The sequence below is a fragment of the Trachypithecus francoisi genome, unplaced genomic scaffold, assembly GCF_009764315.1.
Source record: "Trachypithecus francoisi isolate TF-2019V2 unplaced genomic scaffold, Tfra_2.0 Lachesis_group1, whole genome shotgun sequence".
Taxonomy (NCBI): domain Eukaryota; kingdom Metazoa; phylum Chordata; class Mammalia; order Primates; family Cercopithecidae; genus Trachypithecus; species Trachypithecus francoisi.
The window spans coordinates 16,681,528-16,703,852 of NW_022681454.1; the positions used below are offsets into that span (position 1 = coordinate 16,681,528).

Here is a 22,325-nt window from a genome sequence, read left to right on the forward strand (position 1 = left end):
TGGAATCCCATTTCTACAAAAACATACAGAAATTAGCTGGGCACAGCAGCATGTGCCTGTAGTCCTAGCTACTCAGGAGGCTGAGGTGAGACGATTGCTTGACCTGGGGAGGTCAAGGATGCAGTGAGCTGAGATCATGCCACTGCACTCCAGCCTGGGCAAAGGGCAAGATCCCGTCTCAAAAAAAAAAAAAAAGTATATATTTATAGATCAGGAATATTGAAATGAATGTGCAAATGGAGATAAAACTGGTTTTTTTACATGGGAAGATGGGCTGTCAACTGAATGCATATCAACTGGACAGGAGAGCACTTACATATCTATAGACAAGAGTTGACTGCATCTCATAACTGTTTGCAATTTACAGAGTTGTGAAAAAGCTTCCATAGAATCTGAGTAAGATAACCCAAAGGAATTTCCTCAACTGTTTCTCTGGGCCGGGCATGGTGGCGTGCACTTGTAATCCCAGTGCTTTGGAAGGCTGTTGTGGGAGGATCACTTCAGCCCAGGAGTTCGAGACCAGCCTGAGCAACAGCGAGACCCTATCTCTACTAAAAGCTACCAACCAACCAAACAAAAGCCAGGCCTAGTGGCACAAGCCTGTAGTCTCAGCTACTCGGGAGGCTCAGGTGCGAGGATCACTTGAGCCCAAGACTTCAAGTTTACAGTGAGCTACGATCGTGCCACTGCACTCCAGCCTGGGCGATAGAGCCAGACCCTGTCTCTAAGAAAAGGGTTTCACTGGATGATGCATTGGTTATCACTAAGGCACCACTCTTCCCAGCACTGTTCAGTCTTTCTCCACCCTTGACTCCAGTGTCTATCAATCATAAATAGCTTTCACCACCCCACCAGCTTCTACAAAGACTGTCTATTGACTCCCACATCCACAATAAACGTCTCTTCCTGCCTTTCAAGATTTCCTTTAATCCAGCATCACTCTCTTTGTATAACCACCTCTTACTCCAGGCAGGCCTGATCTCTCCACCCCCAAGCCAAGGGAGCACCCTCCCACACATTCTCCTGACCCAGATCTTCACCTCAGTCATCTATAGCATTCTCATTCTGCTGGCTCCTTTCAAGCTTTCTCTTTGTTTTTGCTTCTATTTTCTGAAAGCCACACAGCACCCATCCTGTTCTTTAATTATAGATGCTACCTGCACTAGACCTTGATCATGAATTCATTCAAACACATTATGAGCACCCTGTATTGGTTCCAGGGACAGTCTAAATGCTAGATCTAGGCACTCGCTATGCAGAGATGAAAAAGGCATGGCTCCCTAGATGACTGGGGGGAAACAGACAATGAGAATGAAACCACCTTTGCAAATATTATAACTAAGAATATTATGACAGCAGGCCGGGAGCGGTGGCTCACGCCTATAATCCCAGCACTTTGGGAGGCCAAGGCAAGCGGATCACGAGGTCAGATTTCGAGATCAGCCTGGCCAACATGGTGAAACCTCGCCTCTACTAAAAACACAAAAATTTGCCGGGCACAGTGGCTCACGTCTGTAATCCCAGCACTCTGGGAGGCTGAGGCGGATGGATCACCGGATGTCAAGAGTTCAAGATCAGCCTGGCCAAGATGGCCAAACACTGTCTCTACTAAAATACAGAAATTAGCCGGGCGTGGTGTTGGGCACCTGTAGTCCCAGCTACTCGGGAGGCTGAGGCAGGAGAATCTCTTGAACCCGGGAGGCGGAGGTTGCAGTGAGTCAAGATCGCGCCATTGCACTCCAGCCAGGGATACAGGAGGGAGACTCCGCCTCAAAAAAAAAAAAAAAAAAGATTAGCTGGGCGTGGTGGCAGGCGCCGGTAATCCCAGCTACTCCGGAGGATGAGGCAGGAGAATCGTTTGAACTAGGGAGGCGGAGGCTGCGGTGAGCCGAGATCGCTCCATTGCACTCCAACCTGGGCGACAGAGTGAGACTCCGACTCAAAAAAACAAAACAAACAAACGAAAACTCAGTGGGAGTGTCTCACTATTCAGCAACTTTGAGAACAAGGTCTGGCACTCAGTTCCCATTTCCCGGGAGTTGCCCAGCGCTCCTCCCACGCCCGCTCGCAGAGCTCGCCTCGCCTCCGTCCCACCCATCGTGTGACGTCACCCTCTCGGTCCCGCCCCTCTACTGCGCGTTCGTCCCGGGACCATAAACCGCGTCCGGAAGCCCCGCCTTTTCGCCACCGCCCGCATGCGCACGCGCACAGGAATGCGGGCACACCCTTGAGTCCCCTCAACAGCCGCGGGTTGGTCCCAACAGTCCAGTAGGCCGGTGCTGCCCATCCACCCCCGGCCCAGACGCAAGTCCTCTCGCCCGGCGCCCGAGCCTGTCCGCGCGCGCGCCGTCTGCACCCCGAAAGCCCCGCCCCGAGGCGCGCGCCCGCCCACCGCTCTCCACGTGCTCGCTGGAGGGCGGCGCGAGGGGCCGAGCCGACAAGATGTTCTTGCTGCCTCTTCCGGCTGCGGGGCGAGTTGTCGTCCGACGTCTGGCGGTGAGACGTTTCGGGAGCCGGGATCTCTCCGCCGCAGACATGACGAAGGTGAGAGGCGGCGGCTCGCTCTCGGTGCGGTGCTGGGGCCATGTCCGTGGGCGACTGGGCTGCGGGGCGGGTCGAAGCTGCGGTGTCCGGGGCGTCCACGCCAAGTTGCAAAAATCAGCTTAAAAGAAAAATTCTCTCCTTGCGGGGATCGGTCTAGGCCGTTGAGGACCCCAGCGGTCGTATTGAGGGCGCGCTTCCCCTGTTTGGGGCGAGGGGGTGATGGCTGTAGCCGCCCTTTACCCGGCTCCGCTGGGCCGCGCACTTGCTCCAGTTGTCACCCGCGGTCCTCGCAGTAACCCGGGGAAGGACGCAGCCGTGGGGCCCCCACCCGAGCTTGGAGGAGTTTGCCAAGGTGAAAGGGTTTCTGAGGTCCCGGAGTCACAGGGCTCTTTCCCCCGCGGAAGTGAAAGGTCAGGGAGTTAAGTGGTTTGGAAGGGTTTCTAGAGGAAATGCATGTCTCTCTAGAGAAAAGGGCTTTGCAGAGAGACCCACATTTCCCAGAATTAAGAGCACCTTCCAGAAGAAAAGTGAACTCCAAAAAATTACGAAGGTCTCTCTTCAGATGTGAAGGATCTGGAAAGGGAATGACTCTCGGAACCAGTACAAGCTTGGGAGTCACAGCTGAGCACCAGAAAGAGATGACTGTCCCTGCAGAAGAACGTTCTAGGTGGAGCTTGAGCTCCAGTCTCCTGCAGGTATCTCAGTGGCTAAGGGACCAGTCGCCTGACCAGTGCTGTCTCCAGCACTGTGCCACGGCCTGCCCAGATAACAGTTGCCCAGTTAGCTCAATTGATTCCCGGGGAGTGAACAATCTTCTGAAAGTTAGAACCTGGCAGAGTTAATAATGCCAAGGAAGGCTGTTGTCTTTGGTGGAAAAGACCGAGAGGTCACTATTCTAAGTGTCTGTGTGGTTTTGTGGAAAGACCAACTGCTGGGTGGGAAGACATCTGGATTCTCACTCAGTCCTACCAGACAGGAGCTCCTTTGTCAAATTAGGTTTCAGTTTCCTTATCGGTCAAGGGGGAATGAGACTACTTGTTCTTTCCACCTCGCAGGATTGCCGTCAGGCAGACGAAACATTTTTAAAGTCATAAATTGCCGTGCAAAAGTAAATACTAAGTATTACTAGGTTTACTTTCTCATTTCTGGTATTTGAGACCTGGGACTTGCAAAGGAGAAGAAGGGAGTGAGCTGCTAAGTGCTTAGCAGAATGCTTCTACCGTCTCTAGGAAGTTGGTACTTCTCTTACAGCCTCTGTGTTGACCGCAGTCCTTACGTGGCAACAGCCCTTATGATGGGAGGCACAGCCATTGACTTGATTGGAACGGCATCCTAGGATATCTGGGATTTGCACTTGAGGATTGTAGGAGAGGAATCCTATCCTACAATTCTATCCTCTTAGGTTCTGTGGCTGGGCCTAAGAAAACTGGCGTAAGATATATTAAGAGAAAAGAATACAGATTTTATTTACTATTTTTACGTGTACACGGGAGCCTGCAAGAGGAAAATGAAGACCTGAAGAAGCGCTGGGCTCAAAAGCTTGTATACCTTTTTGAACAAAGGACAATGCATTGTGGGGATGTGACAAGACAAAGAGGCTTGGGTTAGTAAACTGTGGAATAATCACTAGGAATTCACATGGGGGGAACTAACAGAAGATAAGGTAAGTTCAGTAGGTTTATTTGGACAGGTCCATTTTGGTGTTGACTTCCAGTTTCTGGTGATAAGAATGTTCTCCTTTTCCTGGTACAGGGAGATCACCTTTCTCATGGGGATTTGTATGACCTGCTTTTAGGGAGAAAGGGAGGTCAGAGAGCCCTTCTGCACCTGCTGTTTCTCAAGCGCTTTTAGCTCAAAATAACCAGTGTGCCAAAGCGGCACATTTTGGAGTGGCATGTTCTGATTCCTTTCAGGGTCTAACTTGGATTTTTCTTAACAAATCCATTTTTCTAAATGGATTTTTCTTAAACAAAACATCTTTCTGCTCCATTTGAAAGTGAAGCTGTCTCCCGGGAGTGAGCACAAAAACCCAGGGCAATGTCCAGGACGGGTAGTGATGGGTCTTGCTTTGGCAGGAATCAGAAATACTTGGGCAGGTGCACGCGTAGCTGACCCCAGCTCCTGCTGCCTTTTTGGCTTTCTTCTGTCCTTGGGGAGGACAAGGTTTGTGTGGAATTATTTGTTCCTTCTGGAATGTGGGGACTCCCAAGCCCCTCTAAGGGATCTACTGTAATTCTATTTTATTTATGTTTTTTGCTTATTCCCAGGGCCTTGTTTTAGGAATCTATTCCAAAGAAAAAGAAGATGATGTGCCTCAGTTCACAAGTGCAGGAGAGAATTTTGATAAATTGATAGCTGGAAAGCTGAGAGAGACTTTGAACATGTAAGTGTTGCTTGTGGGCTCTAGTTCTTAAAGTGCCACCAAATCAAAACAGTATGTTTTCTTTTCTTTTTTTGAAACAGAGTCTTACTCTGTTGCCCAGGCTGGAGTGCAGTGGCACGATCTTGACTCACTGCAACCTCTGCTTCCTGGGTTCAAGTGGTTCTCATGCCTCAGACGCCCAAGTATCTGGGATCACAGGCATGCCCCACCGCTCCCGGCTAATTTTTATATATATGTATTATTTTTTTTTCTTTTTTTTTTTTTTTTAGTAGAGATGGGTTTCAGCGTTGTTGGCCAGGTTGGTGTTGAACCCCTGGCCTCAAGTGATCTGCCTGCCTCCGCCTCTCAAAGTGCTGGGATTACAGGTGTGAGCCGCTGTGCCAGGGCAAGAATATTTTTCTGTGCCTTTTTGTCAGAAGAGACAATTCTGGGAAGTGCTGTGGCCAGAAGCAGAAGTGAAAGCCTGTGTGTTTGGAGTGCACTTTGGTACTTTGCTTCGGTATGAATGGGTGTGCAGTTCTGGGAAGTCAGGCCATTTCCAGCCCCATCACAAATCTATTGGGAAGGAGGGATCCAGAATAATCTGGAAAGTACCAGATTTCCTCAGCCCACCCTCCTGGCTCAAATTCACTTTCCCCACCCTCTTCCTCCCAGCTGCCTTCCCACCAGCCTCTCTACTTCTTTTAACTCCCCTTTTCTTGTGAGACACAGCAGGATCCCTAACATAGTTAATAGCAGCCTAAGGGTTTTGCTCTTTTATTGCATGCCTGGAGTTGCAAGGGTCTGTGAATCACCTGGGGATATAGTTAAAATACAAAAAGTCTCCTTGGGGCTGGAGATCCTGACAGCAGGGAAACATTGTAACTGCGCGCTGTATTTGGCAGACATAGAAGTATCCACGTAAAACACTGCAACTATGGTGTTAATTAGAATCTAATAGATGCAGTCTAATTATAGTAACTAATCGTCAGTTAAGAGAATTTGTATCTCTTCTCAATTTCTTACCAGTTCTTGCAGTACACAGAGCATTCTCAAGTACACTGATTAATTCATTAATCCGAAAGCTAACCTGTGAGTACAGAACACCCTGCCTTACTAATGGATGGCTGTCAGCTGCATTCCAGAGCATCCGTGCTACGGGCCTTTTGTAGTCATGGATCTGTTTTGTTTGGAAATTGCCCAGGATAGTCAGTATCCGGTTTGGGTGTCTGGTCTGTAGAGAAACCACATAGATATACAACCTCCAAGCCAAACACTGCTTAGATTACTGCAGTGTTTTTGGTGTCTTGTGTCTTTTATTGAAAACGTTTGAGATTCATTGGGTTCAGCGTCAATCAGTGCTCAGACGCCTTGTGCAGCTGTGGCATTGCTTTCCATTGTTTTCAAATATGTTTGTGTTAGATCTAATCTGAAAGTTTGTTAAATAGTTTTTGAGCTAGAATTAGAAAGGCTACACCTAAGAAATCTGGGCTGGGCACGGTAGATCAGCAGTGTAATCTCTATTACACCTGTAATCCCAGCACCTTGGGAGGCTGAGGTGGGAGGATTGCTTGAGCCCAGGAGTTTGAGACCAGCCTAGGCAACATAATGAGACCCTGTCTCGATCAAAAAAAAAGAAAGAAAGAAAGAAAGAAATCCGGCTTGAGAGCATTCTGTATTTGGATAAAAACATTAGTGAAAAAGACCATGGAAGCAGCAGAATAGTGTGATAATGGTGAGTATGTAAGTGTGCCTTCCCAAGTGAGCAGAGCAAACTACCTGTTTTAAAACGAATGTTTCCTCTTGTTTTAGATCTGGACCACCTCTGAAGGCAGGCAAAACTCGAACCTTTTATGGTCTGCATCAGGTATGAGAAGAACATGATCATTTGGTAAACCCTCAATGAGCACCTAATGTATACCAAGTATTGTGACTGTCTAGTCATACTAAACATTTTGTGTTGGATTGTATGATTTTATTCTGGTATTAAGCAGAAACATTTAAGATTAAGAGGCAAATTACTGTCAAAAAGTACTGCCTATCTTATATTCCTCAATCTGAAGGCTTTCTTTATCTGGTTGTGGCTCTGGCTTACATAGAATTATTTGCAAAAGTATCCTCACTCACTCTGTCTCTCAAACATAGAAGTTATAAAATTTTGCCAGGACACACAGGTTTAAAGAAAAAAAAACCACAACCAAATTTCACCATGAGTTTAGCCCTGTTGCTACAGTTAAAGTAATTGTGTGGGAGGTCAGTGAGTTTCCACATGTAAAATTCCCTGCTGGAAATGAACGCATGAAAGAAATAAAGTGGTTGATTTGGTGTATCTGTGGGACAGGACTTCCCCAGCGTGGTGCTAGTTGGCCTCGGCAAAAAGGCAGCTGGAATCGACGAACAGGAAAACTGGCATGAAGGCAAAGAAAACATCAGAGCTGCTGTTGCAGGTTATTTCACTTTTTAAGTTTAAAGAATCCTAAGGATCCACTCTTTATGATGACCTCTCTTTCCCCCTTTTTGTCCTTTTACCAATCGCTACCCCTTCCCACGTTCACACAGACATAATTCAGTTCATCTTAACAAAAATTCAGTTCCTCTTGCTGAATATGCTTGGCTTTATGATAAATACAGAAGGTTAGCTAATGGAATTTTATTTTTAATATATCTATATCTTGTTTGGGTGTTTTACTATCATTTGTTCGCTCTTGTCATGTTAGAGCTGTGTCTTACCAAAACCTGTAGTGTGCAGATTTTTTGTAATGCCACCCTGATGCTTCCTGACTTTTAAATAACACAGAGTCATCAGATTTTACAAATAAGGAGAGTAAGGAAGCAAAGCGTGGCGTGCTTGTTTATCACTAGCCAAAGGTGTGTGCCTGTCCCAGTGTGTCCCAGCAGAAGTCATTGAGTCACTTAGCGTTAAGCAGCAGGACGGGCCTAATACCGTCGAGAGCCGTGATTAAAGATGCTTTGGAAAACATTTCTGAAACAGTGATAATTGGCTTGGTTACTCTTCAGGCCTGTGTATATTGTAAATGCTCATTAACTTCAGATATTACAGAAGTGGTTATTTAATAACTTTTATTTGAGAGTTTTTGCTGACCTGATCTTAATAAAATGCAGTGTTAATAATGGACTTTGCTCAGTTCCTTGGATATAATTTCGGCATCATCATTTCCCTGCCATTTTTTTTTTTTTTTGACACGGAGTCTGGCTTTGTCGCCCAGGCTGGAGTGCAGTGGCCAGATCTCAGCTCACTGCAAGCTCCGCCTCCCGGGTTTAGGCCATTCTCCTGCCTCAGCCTCCCGAGTAGCTGGGACTACAGGCGCCCGCCACCTCACCTGGCTAGTTTTTTGTATTTTTTAGTAGAGACGGGGTTTCACCGTGTTAGCCAGGATGGTCTCGATCTCCTGACCTCGTGATCCGCCCATCTCGGCCTCCCAAAGTGCTGGGATTACAGGCTTGAGCCACCGCGCCCGGCCATTCCCTGCCATTTTTAATCAGAGAAGTTCTTGGCAATTGGGAAGCTTCCTCGGGAAATCATAGTGTTTCAGAAATAATCCTAGGAGTAATTGCCACTTCCTGAGAGCCTGTACTGCTCTCCCGGGGAAGCTGTTCATTCTTTCCATCAGCCTGTCCTCACCACCACCACCTGGGAGTGAGGTACTTTCTGTGAAATGCACTCACATCTTCATTTTTCAGAAGAGGAAATGAGGCTCAGAACATTCAGGTATCAGGGCTGGGATTTGAACCCCAGGGCTGTTTGCCCAGCACACCACACCATGCCTCTGCTGTGTGCTATTTGAATTGTCTTGGACTGACTTCCAGTTTTCTGATTCCTCTGTCCTTTCAAGCGGGGTGCAGGCAGGTTCAAGACCTGGAGCTCTCTTCTGTGGAGGTGGATCCCTGTGGAGACGCTCAGGCTGCTGCGGAGGGAGCGGTGCTTGGTCTCTATGAATACGATGACCTGAAGCAAAAAAAGAAGATGGCTGTGTCGGCGAAGCTCTATGGAAGGTGATAGAAGCAAATTAGGAGGAGGGTGGTGCTCCCTGGCATTCTGACAGCCTGGCTTTTGGGATATGAGCTGCCTGCTTTTCAGCGCCACCCACAGCTGCATGGCTTGGCTGTGATCTCCTCACTGCCTCAGCCATTTTAATAATGTGGTTACAATTAAGCCCAAGCTCTGCTCCTGGCCCTCAGCATGTGTCTCTTTCCCCCATGACTCCCGGATCCCTGCCTGCTCTGAGTACAAGGAAGCTGTAAACAGGTAGCTCTTACCTGAGAGGGAGGAATGACATGACAGACATATCCCACAGGTTTCAACCCAGATGATGTTCATTTAGCTGGCACCTGCTGGCCTTTTGCTCAACGCAAGCACTACACAGATGAAGAGATCCTCTGGATGCTTGGTCCTTGCCCTTGTGGGCTAGTGGGGTCCCTGCTATCAGGAATAAATAAGATGAGACCTTCAGCAGATGGTGCCAAGCACAGTGGGGGCCCTGGCACTGCCCAAGGGTTGGCAGCTGTGGGGAGTGGGGGAGAGTACGGGCTCTGCAGCCAGTCAGCATGGGCTTAAGTCCTGGCTCCACCACTTACTCGTTGGGGGACCTTGCTGGTTACGTGACTGAAATCTCTGTGCTTCATTTTCTACTTTTGTTAGTAGAGTCGTAATACTGATTTCATGGGGTTTGTGTCATCATCCAAAAGGGCACATCAAGTGGGGGGCACGTGGTAGGCCTTCCAGGCCATCTGCTGTTACTCACCCACCTCTGTGTTGCCACAGGAAGAGCCAGGGTTGTAAAACACGTGCCTGTATCCTTTCTCTTCTAAAGCTGATCCTGCTTACAGAAGGGCTGGAATTTGGAGCCCCAACTTAGGTAAAAGAAGGCAAAAAGGCCTTCAGTGCCACATTAGACCCATTGCCGTACGCTTGCTTTGCAGTTAGCACTTGGGGCTCCATCATTCCTGATACAGTGAAGGAGAACAAAATGCGCCTTTCTGTGGAAGCCTCTTCTCTTCATTTATGTGGTAGATTTAGAGCTTCAAAGACCCCACAGCACAGGCCCTTTTTTATGCAGCTGAGGATTCTGAAGGGAAGTGCCTGACCGGATACCCTCTGGTTCTGCTGCACGTGGCCATGTTTTCTAACTCTTTGCACCATACCATCTGCTGCCCTGGGTCAGATCACGAAAAATGAATCCAGGTCCTATGTGCCAATCGTTTTTGATTTGTAGTCTTCCTCTTTTGTTTTCTGTAAGGTAAGAGTGTCTCCTAGTTGGCAGGCAGTCGGCATTCTTGAGAGGTTATTTGACAGTCACTTTATCTTTCTTCTGCCAGTGGGGATCAGGAGGCCTGGCAGAAAGGAGTCCTGTTTGCTTCTGGGCAGAACTTGGCACGCCAATTGATGGAGACGCCAGCCAATGAGATGACGCCAACCAGATTTGCCGAAATTATTGAGAAGAATCTCAAAAGCGCTAGTAGTAAAACCGAGGTCCATATCAGGTAATTCAGGATTGTGTCACAGACTTGGGATGTTAACAGCCAGAAGGAGCCCTGGAGATCCTAAAATCCAGCTCCCTCACTGTTTAGAGGAATAACTTGAGACGAGAGATTTGAGATGACCCACGGAGGGCCACACAGGAGCTGGAATAGAGCTGAGTTTGAGGTTCTATCTATCTTTCCTTGCCTTTGAGAGAGTGCCGTGATACACTATGTACATGTATGTTTCATAACCGTGTTATTCAGACACGATTAACATACCATACAATTCACCAATGCAAAGTGTGCAATTCAATGATTTTTTTTGTTTTTGTTTTTGAGACAAGGTTTTTCTCTGTTGCCCAGGCTGGAGGGCAGAGGCATGAACATGGGCTCAAACTCCTGGGCTCCGGCCTTCTACCCTAGCCCCCTGAATAGCTGGGTTTACAGGTGTGTGCCACCATGCCCAGCTAATTTCTTAATTTTTTGTAGAGATGGGTCCCGCCATGTTGCCCAGGCTGGTCTTGAACTCCTGGGCTGAAGCAATCTCACCTTTTCCTCCTAAAGTGCTGAAATTACAGCCATGAGACCCCACGCCTGCCCTGATATTTAGAATATTCACAGAGTTGTGCTACTGTGACCACAATCAATTTTAGAACATTTTCATAACCCCCAAAAGAAACCCTATACCCATTAGCAGTTACTCCCTGTTTCCCATCCCCTAAAACCATCAGGGGATGGACACCGGTTGTTTTTTACCTTTTTTCTTTTTGGTTGAATAGGAGTTGAATTGCTGAATCAAATGGTAGCTCTGTTTAATTTTTTGAGGAACTTAACATGGTTTTTTTTTTTTTTTTTTTGAGACGGAGTCTGGCTCTGTCGCCCAGGCTGGAGTGCAGTGGCTGGATCTCAGCTCACTGCAAGCTCAGCCTCCCGGGTTTACGCCATTCTCCTGCCTCAGCCTCCCGAGTAGCTGGGACTACAGGCGCCCGCCACGTCGCCCGGCTAGTTTTTTGTATATTTTTTTTAGTAGAGACGGGGTTTCACCGTGTTAGCCAGGATGGTCTCGATCTCCTGACCTCGTGATCCGCCCATCTCGGCCTCCCAAAGTGCTGGGATTACAGGCTTGAGCCACCGCGCCCGGCCAACATGGTTTGTTTTGGTGAATTCTTCCTGTCTTCACTTTTGGACACAAATGAAGAGCACAGCATGCCTCACTAGACATGGGATGAGAATTTCTGCCGCATAGATTCCCTTAGCCTAGACTCCAGCATCGGTGCTCCCAGGCAGCCCTGAGTGCCGTGTCAGTGGGAGGCTGTTGGAGCTGAAAGGCTGCTCGTCCAGTTCCGTTGCTCTCTTGGGATCTCCAGCCCTTTAAGCAAACCAACTCTGAGCATTTGGGAATTTATGATTAAAACAAATCAACAGGTGTTTGTTTGACCTAAAGAATTCTTTATTGTCAAAGCTGTTTCCCAAGGGTACTTCCATTTTAAAGAATTCTTTAGTACTTAATTGTGATTAGAGTTCACTTTTTTTCAGGAAAGCACCTATGGTTTAGACAGAGTGAAGAAAAATTTATAGTCTATAGAAAGCACAGTACTTAGAGCTTAATAAAATTTCTGGAATGGTTAGTGTTTCAGTTTGGGGACTGCCAAAGAATATGGAGCTGCTGGTGCGATTGCCCATGCCTCTGTTTGCAGCTACTCAGGGGGCAGGTAGGAGGGTCGATCAAGTCCAGAAGTTCAAGGCCAGCCTAGGGAACATAGCAAGACCCATCTCTAAAATAAAAATTTTAAAAAGAATATGGAGTCTAGGCCAGGGGTAGTGGCTCATACCTGTAGTCCTAGCACTTTGGGAGGCTGAGGCAGGTGGATCACATAAGGTCAGGAGTTCGAGACCAGCCTGGCCAACATGGCGAAACCCCATCTCTACCAGAAGTACAAAACTTAGCTGGGAGTGGTGGTGCATGCCTGTGTTCCCAGCTACTCAAGAAGCTGAGGCACAAGAATCACTTGAACCTGAGAGACAGAGGTTGCAGTGAGCTGAGATCACACCACTGCACTCCAACCTGAGTGGCAGAGTGACACTGTGTCTCAAAAAAGAAAAAAAGACTATGGAGCCTACGCAGAGTCTTGCAGGTTGTTTAGAAATTAACAGTACAAGAGAGTGAGGCAGGGCAGGTCAGGTGAGGAAGTTGCAAGACTTGTAGCCACGCAAAGGGAAAAGAGTTCAGCAGAGACCAGGCAGGACGCATGGGTGGGGTGTGACTCGTTAAACTGAGACATAGCTGCACTGAGCCCTCTCCGTTGTAGGTTGGTATATATCAAAGACACACAGGCAGTTCTTCCACAAGGGCAGGACTGTAATCAGACGTCAAGCACTGAGTTAATGATTTAAAATGCCCACATTGCACAGCCTTGTTTTTTTTTTTTTCAAGTGACTTTTAAAACTGTTTTATCTTCCAATTTTAAATTTTTTGCCTTCGAAGTGTGCTGATCATCCTACCATGATGCAGTCCTAGTTTAATCATTTTAACAAGTGGCTGGCAAGTGCTGGAGGAACATTCCTGGGCTGTGGTTGTTGCTGGTCTGCGAGAGGATAGGATTTCTTTCTTGGCCTAGTTACTGTGGCCAGAAATCAATACAAAGCCCTTTTGTGCTCCTAGCCTAGAAAGAAGAGCAATATGGCATCAGTTTTCCAGTTTGAACTAAGGACTGTTTCCATTCTCTTACCCCCCAATCCCATGTTTATCGAGTAAGAAGTAATTAGTTTTCTCACTGAAATCAAAGATGCCTCAAGCTACAGTTGAAACTGTGAGAAACAGTATGTGACAACATTAAAAAGATAGAATTCAGCAGTTCTTCAAAAGCAAATAAATAGGCTGTTTTTTTTCCAGTCATTGGAATATAGCTTTGGTTTGCTGTTTGTTGGTTGTTTTTTTTTTTTTTTTCATTTTTAGAAATAAAGCAATGGATCCCTTACCTATCTTTAAGCACTCTTTGTGGTCTCAGAGCCTATTCCTAATTTTATTTTTTTAAGAGACAGGGTGTTGCTATGTTGCCCAGGTTAAGTGCTGTGGCGAGATCGTGGCTCACTGCAGCCTTGACCTCTAGGTCTCAAGCGAGCCTCCTGTCTTAGCCTCTGCAGTAGCTAGGACAACAGGCATGCACCAACATGCCTGGCTAATTTTGTCTTTTTTTTTTTTCTGCAGAGACCGAGTCTCAACTTGTTGCCTCGGCTGGTCTCAAATTTCTGTGCTCAAATAATCCTCCTGCATTGGCCTCTAATTTCATCTTTATTATATCTTACCTTATTTGTTTTAGAGACAGTTTCACTTTTTTGCCCAGGCTGGTTTCAAACTCCTGAGCTGAAGCGGTTCTCTCACCTCAGCCTCCCAAAGTGCTGGGATTACAGGCATGAGCCACCGTACCCGGCCTTCTAACTTCATCTTTAAATTAAAATTGTAGAAATACCTGAGTAGATTGGAGGGAGGAAATTAATTATATAGACTGTAGACTATTCGTTGACATTGTATTAGGTACCTTACATGACTTCTCTTAGTAACTCGATCATCTTGTGATGAAAGAGTTACAGACCTCATTTTATAGATGCGGAAATAGGCTTAGAATCAAGTGACTTGCCCAAGAATATACAGAAAGCAAATAATGGGACCTGATAATTGAAACCTTAATGTGTGTATACTTTAAGAGCTTGTATATTATACTCTTCCACACACTGTGATGAGCTTTTTCTGTTATTTTGAAATAAAGGTAACAGTATATTTACTTTTTCCCTCTTTTGGCCCTATAGACCCAAGTCTTGGATTGAAGAACAGGCAATGGGATCATTCCTCAGTGTGGCCAAAGGATCTGATGAGCCCCCAGTCTTCTTGGAAATTCACTACAAAGGCAGCCCCAATGCAAATGAACCACCCCTGGTGTTTGTTGGGAAAGGAATTACCTTTGACAGGTATTTTTTATGGTGTCTGTGCTTTGTATTTTGGTGAATTATTTGTATGCAGTTAAATTACTTGGTGATAGGGGTTTTTTTTGTTTGACTTTTGTTGTTGTTGTTGTTTTGTTTTTTTTGAGGCAGAGTCTTACTCTGTCGCCCAGGCTAGAGTACAGTGGCATGATCTCGGCTCACTGCAGCCTCCGCCTCCCAGGCTCAAGCAGTCCTTGCGCCTCAGCCTCCCAAGTAGCTGGGATTACAGGCGTGCACCACCACAGCCAGCTAACTTTTGCATTTTTAGTGGAGATGGGGTTTCGCCATTTGGCTGGGCTGGTCTTGAACTCCTGGCCTCAAGTGATCTGCCCACCTCAGCCTCCCAAAATGCTGAGATTACAGGCGTGAGCCACTGCGCCTGGCTGGTTGATAGTTTGATTCAAAAACATGGTGTTTGGTTGAAGGTATACATTACTTTAAATTTATTATGCTACCACTTCTAAAATGCTTAGAATATGTCAGAGACTGTAAGGTATTTTGCATGTGTTAGCCCTAACCATACCCCTGTGGGCTAGGTATTGTAGACATTCTACAGGTAAAGAAACCATGACTCAGAATTTAAATAATTTGTTCAAAGTTCCATAACTAGAAGTGGAGTCAGAAGTCAAACTCAGGTGTGTCCTTTTTTTAAAAAAAAATATAGAGATGAGTTCTTACTATGTTGCCCATACTGGTCTTAAACTCCTGTCTCAAGCAGTCCTCCCACCTCAGCCTCCCAAAGTGCTGGGGTTGTAGGTATGAGCCACTGTGCTCTGCCTAAAGTGTCTTCAGATTTTTCTGCCATGCACTTTGCTTGTCCTCTGTGGCTGTTAGAGATTCTCCACGAGGTTCGTGATGATGCCCCTGTTTGGACTGTGCTGTCTTCCCTCTGCTTACTTCAGATGATTACTTCTTTTAGCTGACCAGTCTAGCTCCCATGAATCTGGTTCAACCATAAGTATTTCTTAGAGTTGGAAACTATATCTGGTTATGTCAACCAAGGAGAGGCTGAACTGAGAAAGACGGTGGACTTTGGTATTTCCCATGGGAAGCATTTGCCACCAAACACAAGTTTCAGGGATGCCAGCGAGTATGAGGCATAAAAAGGGCTACTTAGCAAAAAAACTAGGTTAGAGAAACACATGAGGGGTTTCATTTTCGTTTTATGTGGTTAACTACAGGACTTCTCAGGGTACAGAATATAGCATTTTCTGTATTTCGTTGTGAAAGAACCCTGATTTCTGGGAATCACGTTACCTGGAAACTACTTTGGAAAATGCTGCTAGAGAACCATGAGATGTTGATGTCCCCTCGTACATTTTTGTGCCCTTTCTGGAACTCTTCTAGATGTAGGAAGCCTCTGTCATTAGCATGGCTTGCTGCCAGTGTGGTCTCCTTGTGTTAGCAGGTCAAAGTGCCTCTTGTGTCTCCCACCCCCTAGTTCACATTTTCTCCTTTAAAGCATTGATCTCCAAATGGTTTTCCTGGTATAGCCCATTGGTAAAAGATCTTGAGCACATCCCTTTCAAAATATGCATGCTTGTTTCTAAGTTACATGCATTATACTATTGTACTAAAATGTATATCATAAAAACAATACAGCAAATACAATTTAGAAAGTTAAACTTGTTTTTTGGGTTTTTTTTGTTTTTTTTTTAGTAGAGATGAGGTCTCACTATGTTGCCCTGGCTGGTTTTGAACTCCTGAGCTCAAGCAATCTGCCTGCCTTGGCCTCCCAAAGTGGTGGGATTACAGGTGTGAGCCACCACACCCAGCCTAAACTTTTTTTTTTTTTGAGACGGAATCTCGCTCCGTTGTCCAGGCTAGAGTGCATTGGCATGGTCTCAGCTCACTGCAACCTCTACTTCCCTGGTTCAAGCGATTCTCCTGCCTGGGCCACCCGAGTAGCTGGGATTACAGGGGCCTGCTACCATGCCCGGCTAAGTTTTTTGTATTTTTAGTCCTGAGTAACTGAGATTACAGGTGTCTGCCACCACGCCTGGCTAATTTTTTTATATTTTTAGTAGAGACGGGGTTTTACCATGTTGGCCAGGCTGGTCTTGAACTCCTGACCTCATGATCCACCCACACACCTTGGCCTCCCAAAGTGCTGGGATTACAGGTGTGAGCCACCACGCCTGGCCCTAAACTGTTTTTAAATGTCTTGCCAATTGTGACACAAATATTTTTATGCTAAGGGTGAAATTTATTGTTAATTTAAATCCACATTTGCTGAGAATAAAAACAAAGAAGCCTAAACCCAAAAGCCTAAACCCAAAGCCGCCTTTGGGTTTAGAGAAGGCTTCCTTGCAGCAGTGTCAGTTTTAGTTGAAGATGTGAAGGATCAGGGGGAATTAGCTCAGCAGAGTCTAGGGACAGGCATTCTAGTACAGGGAAACATGGTGAAGGCTGCAAGGTGGGAAGGAGCAGGGTAAATTCCTGGTATGGCAAGAGCACCGGTGTGCCTGCACACAAGAGCGTGATGGACAGAAGGGGCAAGATATGGCCAGAGAGGTACAGAGAAGCTTGGTCGCTGCAGGCCTGTTTAGATTTTGGACTCTGCTCTAAGAACAATTCAAAGTAAAGGGTTTCCAGCAAACAGAATGACATGAGATTTATACATATAGTGAAATTCCCCCTCTAAGTGAGCAGCTCAGTGAGTTTTAACAAATGCGTTCACCCGGGTGGGTGCAGTGGCATACACCTGTGATCTCAGCTACTTGGGAAGCTGAGGCAGGAGGATTACGTGAGCCCAGGAGTTTAAGAGCAGCCTGTGCAACATAGTAAAACACCATCTTTTTTTTTTTTTTTTTTTTTTTGAGATGGAGTCTCACTCTGTCGCCCAGGCTGGAGTGCAGTGGCCAGATCTCAGCTCACTGCAAGCTCCGCCTCCCGGGTTTACGCCATTCTCCTGCCTCAGCCTCCCGAGTAGCTGGGACTACAGGCGCCCACCACCTCGCCCGGCTAGTTTTTTGTATTTTTTAGTAGAGACGGGGTTTCACCGTGTTAGCCAGGATGGTCTCGATCTCCTGACCTCGTGATCCGCCCGTCTCGGCCTCCCAAAGTGCCGGGATTACAGGCTTGAGCCACTGCGCCCGGCCAGTAAAACACCATCTTTAAATAAATAAGTAGATTGATTGATTTTAAAAACCAAAAAAACAAATGTATGTTCCTCTGCACTATTCACCACTGTCAGGAAAATACAACATTTTTCTCGTCCTCCAGAAGTTTCCTTCTGCCTTTTTGTAGTCATTCTCCCACTGGCTCTGCTCCAGACAGCCAGTCATCTTTTTTTTTTTCTGAGACGGAGTCTTGCTCTGCCGCCCAGGCTGGAGTGCAGTGGCCGGATCTCAGCTCACTGCAAGCTCCGCCTCCCGGGTTTTACGCCATTCTCCTGCCTCAGCCTCCCGAGTAGCTGGGACTACAGGTGCCCGCCTCCACGCCCGGCTAGTTTTTTGTGTTTTTTAGTAGAGACGGGGTTTCACCGTATTAGCCAGGATGGTCTCAATCTCCTGACCTTGTGATCCGCCCGTCTCGGCCTCCCAAAGTGCTGGGATTACAGGCTTGAGCCACCGCGCCCGGCCAGCCAGTCATCTTTCTATTACTGCAGACTAGTTTTGCCTATTCCGGAAATTCATATAAATGCAGTCTTTCATGCCTGGCTTCTTTCTTTCAGCATAGTATCTGGGGTTTATGTTGCTGGTCATGTCAGTCATTCTTCCTTTTCATTGCTGAGTAGTGTTCCATTGTATGGAAACGCCAAATGTGTTTACCCATTCATCTGTGGGTGGAAATTTGTGTTGTTTCCAGTTTTAGGCTATTAGGAAGAAAGTTAAGAGCATCTGTAAGCCTTTGTGTGGACGTGTTTTCCTTACTCTTGCATAAGGAGGAGTACCTAGGAAAACAGCCACTGTGTTGTATAATTGCGTGTTTAACTTTTAAGAAACTACCAGACTTTTCCAAATTGTTTACATTTTCACTTCTACCATCAATGTACAAAGATTTCTAATTGTTCTACACTTTCCTCAGTATTTGACATTGTCAGTCCTTATAATTCTAGCTGTACCAGTGAGTATACAGTCATCTCTCTTTGTGGTTTAATTTGCATTTCTCTAGTGACTAATGAAGTTGGTCATTTTTTATTTTTTTTTTATTTTGTTTTTTGAGATGGAGTCTCGCTCTGTCACCCAGGCTGTGGAGTGCACCTTGGCTCACTGCACCTCCATCTCCTGGGTTCAAATGATTCTCCTGCCTCAGCCTCCCGAGTAGCCGGGACTATAGGCATGCACCACCATGCCTGGCTAATTTTTGTATGTTTAGTAGAGATGGTTTTCACCATGTTGGCCAGGCAGGTCTCAAACTCGTGACCTCAAGTGATCCGCCTGCCCCAGCCTCCCAAAGTGCTGGGATACAGGCGTGAGCCACCACACCCAGCCAACTGGACATTTTTTAATGTGCTTATTGGACATTGGTATATCTTCTGTTGTAAGGTATTCAAATCTTTTGTCCCTTTTTGTAGGAGTGTTTGCTTTACAGAGTTTTAAGGTTTTTAAAATATATTTCGTTTTAAGTGAGTTTTAGCTTTTGAGGCTATGATTCACTTTGAATCTTTGTATATGGTGTGAAAAGACGTTTGTTTTTTGTGTTGTTTTTCTCTATGTGGATGTTCATTTATTTCAACACTGTTTGTTGAAAAAACTGTCCTTTCCCTACTGGACTATCTTGGCACCTTGGGTGGAAATCAGTTGTCCATATAATTGTAGGTCTGCCTCTGGACTCTGTATCCTTTCACCAGTGCCTGAAGACCAAGTATCTTGATTACTATAGCTTTGAGTAGGCTTGAAATCTAGTTACATGAGTCCTCCAGCTTTGCTCTTCTTTTTCAGAATGACTTTGGTTACATCCTTTGCATTTTCATATACATTTTAGAATCTGCTTGGGTTTTTTGTTTGTTTTGTTTTGTTTTGTTTTGTTTTTTTGAGACAGGGTCTCGCTCTGTCGCCCAAGTTGGAGTGCAGTGGTGCAATGTCGGCCTGCTGCAGCCTCAACCTCCCTGGGCTCAGGTGATCTCTCACCTCAACCTCCCGAGTACCTGTGACTACAGATGTGCACCACTATGCCCAGCTAGTTTTTGTATTTTTTATAGAGATGGGGTTTCGCCATGTTGCCCAAGCTGGTCTCGAACTCCTGGGCTCAAGTGATCTGCCTGCCTCAGCCTCCCTAAGTGCTGGGATTACAGGCGTGAGCCACCACACTTGATATATCTGCTTGTTTTTTCACACAACAAAACCTACTGAGAGTTTGATTGAGATAGATTTTGTGTGTGTGTAAAAATGTGCTGTCTTTGTGGTTAATGAAATGACAGTGGTGAGACTGATACAGAAAGACCCTTTAAGGAGACCTAAATGACAGAGGGTGGTAGCATCAACGAGGGCAGCTGAGTAGAAAATAAGTGGGTGGATTTGAGAGAGATTGAAAAAGTGAGCAAAGCTGATTGCTGATCTTTAACTGGTGGCTACCTTAGAACCATAATCATAGGAATTAGAGAGCTGAACTTCCAGAACAGGCCTGCAGATAAATGTGGCAGGTGGACAGAAGAAAAACTTCAAATGCAAAAGCATGTCGCCTTTGTCCATGGGGTTTTCCCATGTATTTTTCTTGTTTGAGCCAGGGGATCATCTTTAATTCTTGGTAAACATGCCCACCATCTAAGTAACAAGTGCTTCTGAGGTAAGTGAGAATTAGGACTTAATTTTGAAGGAAAGCAGACTTCAGAGCAGCAGGCAGACCTCTCTCCAGTGAGCCACCAGGGCACGTGAGCAGCAGATCTCAATTAGAACTCCGAGTCGAAGCCCCTGGCTCTGTGCTTGGCCTGTGAAGCATGTTGCTTCTGGACTCCTACGGACTGGAAGCGGAAAAGCCACTAACTAGTTAGAGGCCTCTTGGGGTCAGGTAGTTTGGTTTCTTGCTAATTGCAGCCTTATTCAGTTCTCATGTTGAAGTACTGTCTCTGAGCCATTGGGCCTGTGCCTCATTCAGGTTGTATTTTGCCATCAGCAGGACATAGCACGCCTTGTGCAGTGTTGGAAGAAAATGTTAGCCCTCTGTCCTTCTGTGGGTTTGAGAAATGCTCCCAGTCGTCTATGAGCTCATCAGCTTTTCTTCACAGCGCATGACCTTCACGTTCCATAAGTTGATCAATTCATAAAATTTGCTGAAAAGACTATGTGGGTGTCAGGAGTTAATGAGATAATAAAGAGATGGAATTTGCACAGTGTTGATTTTATGATATAGTAATGTTTCCAGTGGCACTGTTTAAATTTCATTCAAGTAGAAATAAAATGAACTAAAGACCAGGCAAGGTGGCTCATGCCTGTAATCCCAGCACTTTGGGAGGCCTAGGTGGGCGGATCGTGAGGTCAGGAGATTGAGACCATCCTGGCTAACACGGTGAAACCCCATCTCTATTAAAATACAAAACATTAGCTGGGTGTGGTGGTGGGCGCCTGTAGTCCCAGCTACTCGGGAGGCTGAGGGAGGAGAATGGCATGAACCTGGGAGGCGGAGCTTGCAGTGAGCCAAGATCGTGCCACTGTACTCCAGCCTGGGCAACAGATCGAGACTCCATCTCAAAAAAAAAAAAAAAGAGCTAAGACACTCATCTATATTTCTGGAATTATTTTGTGTCTTTTATAAAGACTGTACTATCATCATTGGAAATGTTGAAATCAGATTCTAAATTTATTATCATTGAAAATGTTGAAATCAGATTCTAAATTTAGGAAATTGACTTTTCTTTGGCATATATGGTGCTTTTATGTGGTGGTTAACTCTCAGTTTACATCTTTTTTTTTTTTTTCCTTGAGACAGAGTCTCGCTCTGTTGCCCAGGCTGGAGTGCAGTGGTGCGATCTCGGCTCACTGCAACCTCCGCCTCCCAGGTTCAAGCGATTCTCCTTCCTCAGCCTCCCGAGTAGCTGGGACTACAGGCACGTGCCACCACACCTGGCTAATTTTTTGTAATTTTAACAGAGACGGGGTTTCACCATGTTAGCCAGGCTGGTCTCGATTTCCTGACCTCGTGATCTGCCCGCCTCGGCCTCCCAGTGCTAGGATTACTGGCGTGAGCCACCGTGCCTGGCTGTACTTTTTAAATAAAGTAATTTTGGCCATCTTGTTTGCTATTAATATTGCACACTGTCTGTTTCCCCATAGTGGTGGTATCTCTATCAAGGCTTCTGCAAATATGGACCTCATGAGGGCTGACATGGGAGGAGCTGCAACTATATGCTCAGCCATCGTGTCTGCTGCAAAGCTCAATTTGCCCATTAATATCATAGGTAAGTGGGGCAAGGGATTACATCTCAGAGAGCTTCTGGATTCCAGCCAGGTGGAGAACAGAAGCAACAGATATGATTTCCCCTAATCTGAAAAGATAAGAAATGATTTTTAAATAGTCATCAAGCAGAAGCTATGTAGCTCAGATAAGTGTTTTACTGTCTGAGCTGATTGAGCGGAATGTATCTTGCAGCCCGTGGGCTGTAACTGGAATTGATTTGTTTTACTTCTGCAAAAGGTGGTTAGCGGTCAGGAGCACATAATGTCAGCTTTGTAGTTGACATTATGAAATGTGCTTGTTGGTAGCTGGGGTGGCAGGACATTGCTGGCCCGTGGCCTCGTAGGATTGTGGCCGGTGAAATGGCACAACACACAGAAAGTGCCTAGGACAGAAAAAGTGCTCATTATGTGGCAGTTCTTAGTAGTGGAAGATCCAAACTCCCAGGCACAGTGCTGGGAGTTTGTGTAATAGCATTGCTCATACTCATTTCAGAGCAGACGGGGAAGGAGGAGAGAGTCTTAGGTTAAATACTAATGCCCAGAGTCATGTCCATTGCACAAGGAAGGTAGAATTGGAGTCCAGGTCTGTCAGACATGCCCCCCTGCTTCACTGGCATAGC

General features: G+C 46.1%; 1 protein-coding gene across 1 annotated transcript in view; it reads left to right on the plus strand.

Annotated features, from left to right (window-relative positions):
* The first annotated feature begins 2,193 nt into the window (after positions 1-2,193).
* LAP3 (leucine aminopeptidase 3) overlaps positions 2,194-22,325 on the plus strand; it is a 31,802-nt gene continuing 11,670 nt past the window's right edge. The window contains exons 1-8 of the mRNA XM_033213842.1: positions 2,194-2,544; positions 4,812-4,927; positions 6,719-6,773; positions 7,248-7,353; positions 8,761-8,920; positions 10,244-10,408; positions 14,195-14,353; positions 21,583-21,707. Coding sequence (XP_033069733.1) covers positions 2,443-2,544; positions 4,812-4,927; positions 6,719-6,773; positions 7,248-7,353; positions 8,761-8,920; positions 10,244-10,408; positions 14,195-14,353; positions 21,583-21,707 — 988 coding nt within the window. The 5' untranslated portion in view covers positions 2,194-2,442. The remainder of the gene's footprint in view (positions 2,545-4,811; positions 4,928-6,718; positions 6,774-7,247; positions 7,354-8,760; positions 8,921-10,243; positions 10,409-14,194; positions 14,354-21,582; positions 21,708-22,325) is intronic.